At 42.7% G+C, this 11,718-nt stretch overlaps 1 protein-coding gene across 2 annotated transcripts; it reads right to left on the bottom strand.

The window, feature by feature from the left end:
- Positions 1 to 8,593: 8,593 nt before the first annotated feature.
- Positions 8,594 to 11,681, bottom strand: rmi1 (RMI1, RecQ mediated genome instability 1, homolog (S. cerevisiae)). Of its 2 annotated transcripts, none has more exons than XM_029637297.2 (3): positions 11,115 to 11,681; positions 10,648 to 10,918; positions 8,594 to 10,562 (listed from the first exon to the last, which is right to left on the bottom strand). In XM_029637297.2, exons 2-3 carry the CDS (start codon positions 10,795 to 10,797, stop codon positions 8,865 to 8,867), a joined length of 1,848 nt encoding a protein of 615 aa, XP_029493157.1. In that variant the 5' UTR covers positions 10,798 to 10,918; positions 11,115 to 11,681; the 3' UTR covers positions 8,594 to 8,864. The 2 variants fall into 2 exon arrangements, with proteins under 2 accessions (XP_029493157.1, XP_029493158.1); XM_029637298.2 differs by having other exon boundaries at positions 10,648 to 10,861.
- Positions 11,682 to 11,718: the final 37 nt, after the last annotated feature.

Below are 11,718 nucleotides of genomic sequence, written 5' to 3'. Positions count from 1 at the left end.
CGCTCAAAGCAGAAAGATATATAGAGATGTCTCTAGTGCCCAAAAGCTTGTATAACATGGGCTGCGCCATTTAGGTCTGATACATAGCGATCTCTACACATCTCTAGGGCTCAGAGGCGCCTGCAATTAAAGGGTCCGTTAACAAAAAAGTGCAATTAAAAGACACAGAGAACTAAAAAGTGTCTAAGTTAGTTCAGAGTCATGATTATCTATCATTTCTATGGCACATTTCAGACAAATTCATTCTACTTTTAAGATGAGATCAACTTTATTGCCTTCCTGGTGGCGAAATGCATTGGACAGCCAATATCGCTGCATAAAAATTAATATAAAATGTGTATTATTTTCATGTATTTGGCCCCACGCACATTCGTGTTGCTTGTTTGTTCTGGGAACCGTGTGACACTTGCAATTCCCTGTAAAACCTTAGATTAGAAGTGTTTATTCTAAAACCCGGGTTCTGGCAAGCGGAGTGTCTGACTGCCTATAAACGCACGGGCGCTCAGCTTCCCACTGTGAGCTCATATACGTTTCCCCGGAGACAAGTGGGGGGCCTGGTTGGCCACATGCTGTGTGCAGACCTAAGGAGTGGCGTTTTACCCAAAATCATTGTTTATTTCCCTTTTAGCGCTCATGAATGTTCCTGCTCTAGTCCGCACAATCTCTCGGAAATGCACCGGCGTCATTATGTGTTCTCGGTTTCACTAATTCTCGAGGCCTAACCAGTTGGGTTGATCATTGTTTTTAGATTACTTGCTCTCTTCAACCCAGAGCACTACACTAAATTATTTTAATTGATGGTGAATTTATATCACATCGTTACTTTTGCCCTAGGCCCACATTAGACATCTCTGTTTACTGGTTGCTGATGTTTTTTTAGTTTTGTTCCATTTTTACAAATGGCACTGCAAGTCGAGTTGGCCTATATTTTCCTTTATAAAGTATTGTTTGGAGAGACGTCTGTTTTAATATTGTTTTTTTACACATTTCACAGCGCACATTCAGTTATTCCAGAAATTTCCACGTGTTTACAGGGTTTTTTGATGATAAATGTGGACATTTATGAAATTACTAATGCCACCTTGGCAACCAGTGTCCATAAGTGAGTCGGGCTGCCATAAGAGAGAGAGAGATTATGATGCTGGAGTAGTGTCTGGTCCAATAAATATTACATTCTCATCAAGAAACCCAAATCACCAAATGACCCACTACAATTTTGTCCATATGAGTTATGCAACTCCAAACAAAAAACTTTTCCAGATGAACAAAGTCAACTTTTCTGTATGCTCTACCCCCAGGGTACTCCTGGCACATTCATTCATATGGTCTGGGAGAGCCCAGAGGTTTTCTCCTTTTGGCAATCTGTGGCTACAGATTGCCTTTACATCAGGCATTTTTGTCTAAACCCATCCCATGTCTGCCCAATGTGCTACTGCTTAATGATGACTCTTCACTGAATTTAACATACAGGTAGAAAAGGATTTGGCTTGCCGGCTTAACAGCAGCCAAGATAATGGTTGCCTTACAATGCCAAGCCCCACACACACTGCCACATCAGCAATGGGTTTATTTATTCATTGACATAGCTCAACTTGAACTGTCAATCTCTGGACTGCATGGTGCAAAATCAGAGAATATTAACATGTGGACAACAACACTTGGCAGTATAAAATCATTACTAAATTACTAAATGTACTTAAGTAAGCAATATGCTGTGAATTTGTTGTGCTAAGGGTCAGGTTGCATAAAACATGTTAAGTGTTCCCATTAAGGAATCATTTTCCCTTACCTAAGGGAATTGTTTAAGGGTGTTGCATAGAGCCCCTCGAACATTTCCTTAGGTAAGGGCATAATTGAAGGGTATTATGGTAGTTTAAAGGCATGTATGTCAGAAAGAGTCTCTGGTTAGCATGGAGACGATCTGACTCACTGACTGAACCTCTTGTCAAAGACATCTCATATATTTTGGAAGATGGCTGAATAGAACCTCTACATTCAAGACAGGAGAAACAAATTGATTCAGACGATAATAAAACACGTTTCTTTTAGTAACTTTTTTCTTAACTTGTTTCTATTACTTTCTAGCACATCTAGCTAATTTACAGAGTAGGTAGCCAACTAGCCAGCTAGCATTGTAGTCACGGATTGTGCACAGTCCACCTTCCATTGTTTAGCTAAATTCTTTAGATAGCTTTAGATTACAATAAGTAGCTAGCTAGTTGGATGATGGTTTCCTTTTGAAACCAGGGCAGAGGAAAGCAACATTCACCTCCACAAATACTGTTTACATTGGTATCTATACTGAATGAAGCATTTAAGGGACCTCATGGGCACCCTTAACATCGCCTTAAAATGTTTTGTGTAACTTAGTTAAGGAAACCTTAAGGGAAATGAAAATGGGAACATTAACTTAAAATGTGTTATGCAACCGTCCCGACTGCATCATTGAAACCTCTAACAGGTCTGGGTCTAGTGAAGAAGCTACAGAATGTATTGTTCAGTCTGGTGTTATACAACAGCTACTACCGGTACATACTTCTGGCCTTGATCTGCCTGTGCATCCACTCAGCCCTAGGATAGGGTCACACAGGGCACACGCACAAAAACTCCACGAAGTGTGGTGACATCATGGTTAAGCTCATACATGCGAGTGGTCCGACCTTGGTCTTTTTTTCAGGGAACACTTGCAGACAACCATTCAATCAGCCAGTTCAATTTCTTCCCCCCTCTAGCTGCGTTTATTAATTGGATTTCTGCCTGAAAGGCATCTCAATTACTGTAAAGGAACATTTCTCAAAGATGTTTCCCTCAAATCAGAGATGTTCATTTCTGTTTTCCGAGGCCTCGGGAAAGAGCATCTGGTGCTTCTGGAAGGACATGTGCTCTGGGTTGTTCCCTTCTTCCACAGGAGAAGCTTTATGTGTGGTCTAATTGATACCAAGTCCATGCACCATCTAGCTCTGTCTCCTGCTGTCTTACATGGTTGAAGGCTTGTCATTTAAAGGTATAATCCGCCACATTTCCTGTTGGTCATTTTAATATCCATTGATTCTTGAAGAATCTAACTTGTATATGAGCTCAGTACAACTGACTGTCTTACCCTGGCATAACCCAAAATATACAGTTGATTAAGTCCCCTTTATTTTATAGCGACCCGGGACGATTAAACACTGTTGCTTAGGCTAAAGGCCATCAATGATTCCTCTCCAGCAAATTCGACTTTGGGCAGTCTTCTCAATCTCATTCCAAGAGAAGTCCATCTTTCTGCTCTACTTCAGTGGGGTTTTTTTCATCCTCCCTTCCTTCCTTTTCTCCTGTGGATTCCATATCCAGAAAGCTGCCCTTCAATGTATTTTTTTTTTAAGGAGTTAAATGGTTTCATAATATTAAATACAAAAGTAGTTGAATCAGCAGAACGGACCACTTTCTCAACAAGATGTGCCAACATTTTCTATTAAGAAAACAAACACGGGTACTTTAAATGTTATTCTCCAGCGCATGATCATTTACTCTAATTGATAAGACTATTGGTTGCCAGCTGTTACATTTTCGGTTTAACAGATTAATAACACTAATCAAGTCCCCAGACAGAGTGACTGTGTTTCTGACCGAGGGAGACGCTGATGATCATAATTATGTTGGTATAATTCAGCATAACCTCTGTTTCCGAAGCGCTAGTTGTTTACAGAGTGCTGGTGTGTGGCGACAATTAAGTGATTAGTAGCGGGCTCTCTGGTGGCTCGTGTCGCTCCAGCTGTGTGGCACTCATAGACATGATGTTCCCGCTCCTGGTGCCTCACTGTCAAGAACACTGTTATCAACCAAACCTGTTTTAATCCAGATGAAGAACCATAGACATAGGGACCTTGGGGCAAAGGTGACTGAATTAGAAGAGGGTTGGAGTCAACTTTAGCCCCCTCTCTCTAACACACACAGTTTCTTTTGAGGTATAATGTTTCCCTTAATTTCTACTTTTCTCAGTGGTTTCCTGATGACCTTTTTCATATCATGAATGAAAGGCAATATCTAAACCAATAAACACCCAAAAGTACCAATAAACACACATAGGCAAGTCAATACACACACATAAACAAACAAACATAAAAAATGCTTCTGTACAGTGTCGATTTGAACACCTCAGCGCCCAGAGAAAAACAAGTAGCCGTCCAGCACACGTGAAATTTGGTACTGGTTTCAGAGATTAGATCAATATCTACATGGATAGTTCAGTGGGTGGCGTGAGGGGGTCTGTGTCAACTCCCTAAAGGAGGCATGTAATAAAAGACTGTGCATAGGTCTATGACCCTCACCTCCATCACATTGGGGCGGCAGGGTAGCCTAGTGGTTAGAGCGTTGGACTAGTAACCAAGTTCAAACCCCCGAGCTGACAAGGTACAAATCTGTCGTTCTGCCCCTGAACAGGCAGTTAACCCGCTGTTCCTAGGCCGTCATTGAAAATAACAATTTGTTCTTAACTGACTTGCCTGGTTAAATAAAGGTAAAAAAAAAAACATCCTGTCCTCCTCCCTAACACACGAGAACACGTTTGTGTTCATTAGGGCACGCAATGGAAAACATTTTTCAACAAATCACAAAAATCCAGTCTGTTTCTTCCATTTGGTGCCTAATGAACACACCACATGGCTTCCAGCTATTCAGAATTGGGAAGGTAAGGGGGTTGAGGTGGTGTCAGGTCAACATGAACATGATTTATACCATTTTCATTCAATTACCCTCTAATTGATGAGTTTGACAGACCGCTCTCCCATTTAGTGAAGGACAAGTGGAGGCCAATGAATTCTGTCTTTTTTTGTCTGAATCACCCATTCTCTCAATCTTTTCATACATTTTCAAATGTATGTAATTATTGCGTATGGTGTGAGAATGGACTGACTGTGCCTTGGAAGTGGGTTTATTTATTTTATTTCACCTTTATTTAACCAGGTAGGCTAGTTGAGAACAAGTTCTCATTTGCAACTGCGACCTGGCCAAGATAAAGCGTAGCAATTCGACACACAACAACACAGAGTTACACATGGAATAAACAAAACATACAGTCAATAATACAGTAGAGCAAAAGGTAAGGAAGGAAAAGCTGTTCCCACTGGGCACACAGGTTGAATTAATGTTTTTTCCAACGTGGAAGACAGTGCATTGACGTCTGTGTCCAGTGAGTTGTTCGTCGAAGTGCTGTTAAAGCTCTTTCAGCGCACCCAGGGTATGGCTTTTCCATTAGTCTGGTAAGGTTAACTATTTACCGCTGCACTGAATGGATGCAAAATACCAAATCAATTTAGTTCAGTAATTGCAGTTTTACCCCCCCCATCACTTATAATCCTTTTCGTATTGTTTTTTTTGTTTCCATAGGAGAGAGTGTGAGAGATTCGTTTGGATGGTTCGTTTTGGAACGCTATATTCCAGTGAGTTGGACCACAAAACTTCAGACTTCATGTCATTGAGCAGTTCTCCTTCAATTATCTTTATTGCAATACTGCAGTACAAAGAGTATACTTGATCCTACTGTGCTTTATTGCAACAAATCAGCCCTGCCATAGCCAACAATATTTTTGATCATGACACAAGTGTCCTCTGCTCATACATTTGTCAGTCGTCAGATGTTCTCGTTGTTGTTTAAAAAAAAATATTCAGGTCCAATGATTGTAAACAACCATAAATCATAGATGCTCATAGAACATGCAGTTTTGAGTAATGAGGGACAATAAACTCCAAACTGTCTTCATTTAGATAAAACATTTAATCGTTTTAGTGTGCCTAAAAACGAATTTCATGATGGCCACATCATTAGCATGACTCATACTGTACTAGAATGAGGAACAAACATCACAGAATTTGACCTCTTGAACCCAGTCAGTTGAAGAGATATGGCTTTGCCTCTGCTTGAACCCACTCTCTGCTAGATCCTAATAATTCCCATCCCATCAACGTCTGGATAAAATAATGTACCAAATGTTTTGTGAGACCAATTTTCCTGTAATTTCTATTCCCTAATGACGCGCATCTTCAACTTGGAAACACACAAACAGGGATGGCTCGGGCAGAGAAACCCATTTGCTGATCTTCATGGAACTCAGACAAAGAGGCCAGGCCTAAGTGGATTTTTCATTACCCATCTCTAATAGGGAAGTTAAATTACAGCTTAGTATTAGTTTGGTTTGCTGATGTTCATTTTTCCTCTAAAAATGAAAGGACCAAAAGGGTACACTACATCTGTGGTACGAGCATTAGAGAAATTAGCACGTCTCTCCATGCACCCACCACCACTCCCCTGTAATTCGGGAACATAGAAACTCGCTGGAGACGTAAAGACAGACTGCAACAGAAAGAGGGGGTGTGGCATAAAATCAGGGAAATAACATTGCAAATGGCCTCTTAGCAAAGTCAAAATGTTCTGATGTTGCTTCTAAAGTAATTCACACTACTCCTAATAACAGGGGAAAGACACCTTGCTATAGAACACACGAGTTTATTTTATGAAGTTCAGACTATTTATCATGTATTATAAGAGTAGTGCATGAACAAGGTCTGTAGATCAAGGTATCTATGCATTAATACGGTATTGCTATTTAGCAGACCTTTTTATTCAAGCGACTCAAACCCACCACCATGTTGTTGCAAGCACCATACGCCAACCAGCTGAGCCTTTGTAATCATCCTCGGCATATACACTCCCTTCTTTCTGTATGTATGGACAGTGAAGCTAAAATATTTAATTTGGCTCTATTCTCCAACATTTTGGATTTTAGGTATTTGTATTTATTATGGATCCCCATTAGTTCCTGCCAAAGCAGCAGCTACTCTTTCTAGGGTCCAGCTAAATTAAGGCAGTTTATACCATTTTAAAACATTACAATACATTCACAGATTTCACAAAACACTGTGCGCCCTCAGGCCCCGTCTCCACTACTACCTCATATCTACAGTACTAAATCCATGTGTATGTATAGTGCATATGTTATCATGTGTATGCATGTGTCTGTGCCAATGTTTGTGTTGCTTTACAGTCCCCGCAGTTTCATAAGGTGTTTTCATGTTTTTTAAATCAAATTTTACTGCTCGAGTCAGTTACTTGATGTGGAATAGAGTTCCATGTAGTCATGACTCTATGTAGTACTATGTGCCTGCCTCCCATAGTCTGTTCTGGATTTGGGGACTGTGAAGAGAGGTACACTTATTCATATTGTTACATGGATGAAATTTGAGGCGGGAAAGGGTATTTGTAGGCTGAATACCATATTTATTTTGACAGCGAAGCTAAACATTTTTATTAGTCTCCTCCACTCCAGCATTTTAAATGTAAATGTTTCATATGAAGCGACATTAGATTGTCACCTTTATTTGAGGGCAGTTCCATACATATCTGTTTTACCGTTTGGAAATGAAAGCACTATGTATCTGGTCCCCCCATGTGAAGATGTCAATTATTCAGCCAAATTCACTTAGAGTATCAAAGTAGTGAAACGTTTTGTATTTGGGCCCATATACCTTTCACTCAATGACTACACCAAGCTTGGGACTTTAACTGACTGGATTGTGTTTCTTAGTGAGCAGATAAGATATTTCTGAACACTCATGAATTAATCATGAATAATGATGAGTGAGACGCTACAACATCATAAACCCTTTACCATTACCAATAACAGGGGGGGGGGGGGTGGTATGATCTTTATTCATGATAATCCATAATCCTTATGGCTTCTTTAAATGGAGGGGGGGAGCAGATAAATTGTGATTTAATTTCCAAACAGTAAAACAGACGAATGGGAATACCCTCAAATAAAAAGGTGACATTCTATAATGTCACCTCATATGAAACACTTCAATCCAAAATGCTGGAGTAAAGACATAAAAATGTTTGGCTTCACTATCCAAATAAATACAGTGTGCAACCTATAAATACAATTTCATCCATGTAACAATATGAATAACACAGAACATTGTACCAATGTGTGGCTTCCTCTAATCCACCCACCCAACCAAGCCCGTCGTCCCATTCTGCAGCTAATTCCCCAGGCCTATGGGTGCTCACTACTCTGGACTACACCTACTACTTCTCACGGTGGGCCCAGTGATTAACGCATAACAGGCTAATGACATGCAACGCAGGCTACTAATTTTGGTTAGGGCTTAATGAAATCAGACGAAAGCTCTGTATACGTGTGCACAACACAGAATAGCAATGAGCCAAGGATGACTATTACTCAGTCTCTTTACAGGGGAACAGAGCGAATTGCCCATGGCCTGAGCACCACTCTACAACTCAATGACTAACAGAGGTATATGACCGAAAATGTGTCATTGTGTAGTAAACTACACGGACTGACCTGTAGCAAAAGCAGGGATGGTGAAAAGTAATTATAAGAGTACAGAGGATAGAGAATAACATTCAAATATGATTTATCCATCAAAATAACTGTCATACATTAGCAACAGTTAATCTAATCAACCATCAGTGAGGGACATCTACACAGTTTTATACCTACTATCAAATACTGAAGGCTAACTTCTTAAAAATACTGTATTTCAGTACTGTAATAAGCTTGTGTTCCTTCACATTCAAAACACACAAAAAAAAGAAAAGAATAATTTATATTTATTAACATTGTTGCACTTGAACATAGTAGCCTAATGGCTGCATGAATTAAGTTTTACAACAGAGACACCGTAAAGCATGACAGTGGACCAGGGCCAGAGAGCTGGAAATCCACTTACATCCAAGGCAGTCATCACAACCCAGAATTCCCCAAAGCAGTCCTCCATAGCCCACATCACAGAAGGTTGGTGGCACCTTAATTGGGGAGGACAGTCTCATGGTCATCGCTCGAGTGGAATAAGTGGCAAATACATCAAACACATGGCTTCCATACATTCGATGCCATTTCATTCACTCCATTCCAGCCATTATTATGAGCCGTCCTCCCCTCAGCAGCCTCCACTGGTCCATGTCCCAGAGTCCTCCTGCCTTTCACCCTCTCCTCCAGGGCTCGGAAGTCCTCCTCTGTGACTGCATCAGCCTTGAGGACCACAGCCTTCCCACCGGCAGGGTCCAACCTCAGAGTCATCACGCAACACATGTCCACCAGGCCCTGCTGACACGCCTTCATCCCTGCGTCCTTCCGGGCTGGGTCTAACTTCGACTTCTCAGCCGCTGAGAACCCCAGCAGGCCCGTCAGAAGCTGGTCTGAGAGGTGAACGTCCATGTAACCAGTTCCATCAGAGATGGAGGCGCTGACCAGCCACTCCCCCTTACTGCATTTGAGGTTCCCTTGCAGGGTGACGATGAAGGCTTTCACGCACACCTCACTCATGCACTCCAGCAGGTCTGAGGCGCCCGCAGCAACCTGTTGCAGCAAACACAGGTACGTAAACGGGGATGAATAGAGCGCCACAGTCGCCGCACTCTCTGGGATTTTGGTTGAGAGCCTCTCTGCTCCTGCCACAGAGGGCTGGCCTGTTCCCAGTTCTCTGACACAGGTACTATCTCGTCTTTGCTCATGTCTAGGAGCTTTTGGCTCTGGTGGGAAGAAGCAGTTCATGTCCTCGTCCAAAACAGGATCATCCCTCTCATCAAGGGAGTCAAAATGGCTTTCGTTTCTCATGTCATCTAATGGTGGAGCGTAGTTGTTAGATACTTCTTCCTGCCTTCTCCTCAGGTTGTCTCTTTGATTATCCCTCCCGTTTGTCAGTTGGATTGGGCTCTCCTGAAAAATCATACCATCAAGCTCATCCAGGGGAAGGTCATCAAAGTCCTCATCTGGGATGTCTAAATTGTCCAGTTCAATGACCTCATGGGGTGAAGAGGTTACGAGTAGAGAATCTGCAAGGCTTTCAATGTGCCGACTCTGCAACGAGGCATTTCTGTAAGAGGCAGAGGATTCCTCACTGCGGGTCCTGTAGCCACTCTCCAGGCTGGGTTCCACACTCCACCCCACCTGCCTCTCCTGGGTCTCCAGGTTGGCCAGCAGCTCTAGGTCGTCTGATTCCTGGTTGTCAGCCTGCTGGTTAACTGGTTGTGGGACCTCTGGCTGCTCAGCCGGACCCTGTGGCTCCTCCTCAGGCAGTCCCAGAGCCCTGCATAGCACCTTCCCTTGAGAGTGCCTCTCACCCAGCTCCTCCACCTCCCCTCCCAGCACCTTTACGTTGCCTGGCTTCAGCAGTAGCACCCCTAGCCGGCAGGTTATTTGGCCCTGCAGCTGCAGTTTGACTCCTGGCTTGAGGGTGGTGCTGAGTGCAGGGATGGGCTGGTACTCCATGGCCTCCAGGGTCTGCACACCATCAGTGAGCTGCAGCAGCAGCATGCGTGTGGGTTTGGCCTCCCAGGTCCGCTGGGTGGCCTGGGTGATGGCTGACACAGCCTCGTTGGTGCAGTCAGTGCCCCTCCAGCCCTGAAGCTGGCCATAGGCAGGCTGGCTAATGTCCAGTAGGGAGTCCAGCTGCACGCAGAAGCTGCCACTGAGCTCCGACTTCTGGGCCTGATATAGCCCTGCAGGGAGCACAGAGTGGGCCAGGTCACGTAGGTCGGTCAGCAGCCACTGATCCAAGACCTGCAACGACACAAATGTTAAATTTGTGTAAAGAGCTTCAATTAATTTGTACCAGAGTTGAGAAAAATGGTTAATGAAATAGTACCTGCTGATTAAGCTGGTGTTGAGGCAGGGGGGCACCTCCTCCTTCCTGCTGCAGCCACTCCACACATGCCTCTAGCCAGGCGAAAGGCACCTGGATCTGCCAAGAGGACTGGAGCCAGGTCTGGGTTGCTAGCACATCCTGAGGGCTCATCCCCGCTCTGTCAGGTGGTGCCACTTAACAGTTGACCAGAAACTCCAGGCAATTTCTCATATGCCTACAAAGTGCCAGAGGGCAGAGTGAGAGCAGACTCACTGGCCATGCAGATGACAATCTGTACGGAAGTATAATAAGAACGGGACGGTTGTTTTCAATGGGAATGGAACGAATGGAAAGAACATTAATTTCAGTAGTCTGATGAAACAGAAAGCTAGTGTTCATGCATGTATTGGAAAGCAAGAAACTCAGAAGTAACTTAATATTAAACAGTGACAGTCACTTAAAAAAATGAGAAACCTTAATTTACTTACAATGGTTTTTAGTCTTTCTGTACGAGAAGACTAGTACAGCTGCTTTTCGTTGGGCGAATCGCCAAGGCGCCAAAAATGTGGAGGCAGAATAGTGTGAAAATGTTTGTGGGTAGCTTAGGCAAGCGCCCATAATACATTTTTGGATATTTCGCGAAGCATACGAAAGGTGTGATATCTACATTTTAGAACTATGATAGAATTAGCAAGATTACATCCCTATATGAACATAACTAGTAAGTATTCACATGATCAGCAAGACTGAAAGCGAAGCCTGCTGCAAATCAAGCAAACTATCTAGGTACGGAAGAATGAGTTACCACAGACACAGTCATAAACCCCGCCTATTGGTAAAATGTTCATCTTAAAATCCGATTTGAAACCTAACTCTAACCTTAACACTAACCAAACTGCTAACCTTATGCCTAACTCTAACCTTAAAGTATGACCAAAAAGCACATTTTTGTTTTTACAAATTTGTACGATAGCCAATTTTGACTTTGTGGCTGTGTTCGTGAAAACCGGAAGGCATCATCACTGCAATCCGATATCCTTGGGACGTCCCTATCCTAAACCCTACCAAGCCCAATTTCCTAATTTTACTTTA

Source organism: Oncorhynchus nerka, linkage group LG27, assembly GCF_034236695.1.
Source record: "Oncorhynchus nerka isolate Pitt River linkage group LG27, Oner_Uvic_2.0, whole genome shotgun sequence".
NCBI lineage: Eukaryota > Metazoa > Chordata > Actinopteri > Salmoniformes > Salmonidae > Oncorhynchus > Oncorhynchus nerka.
The sequence above is the reverse complement of the archived record's forward strand: the minus strand, read 5'-3'. Positions and strand labels throughout refer to the sequence as shown.

What these genes read in the sequence shown, in the direction of transcription:
- rmi1 (XM_029637297.2), bottom strand. Translation starts at nt 10,797, where the DNA reads ATGAGCCCTCAGGATGTGCTAGCAACCCAGACCTGGCTCCAGTCCTCT. An exon ending in AACACCAGCTTAATCAGCAG is followed by an intron (nt 10,563 to 10,647) that starts GTACTATTTCAT and finishes GTGTCGTTGCAG; the next exon opens with GTCTTGGATCAGTGGCTGCT.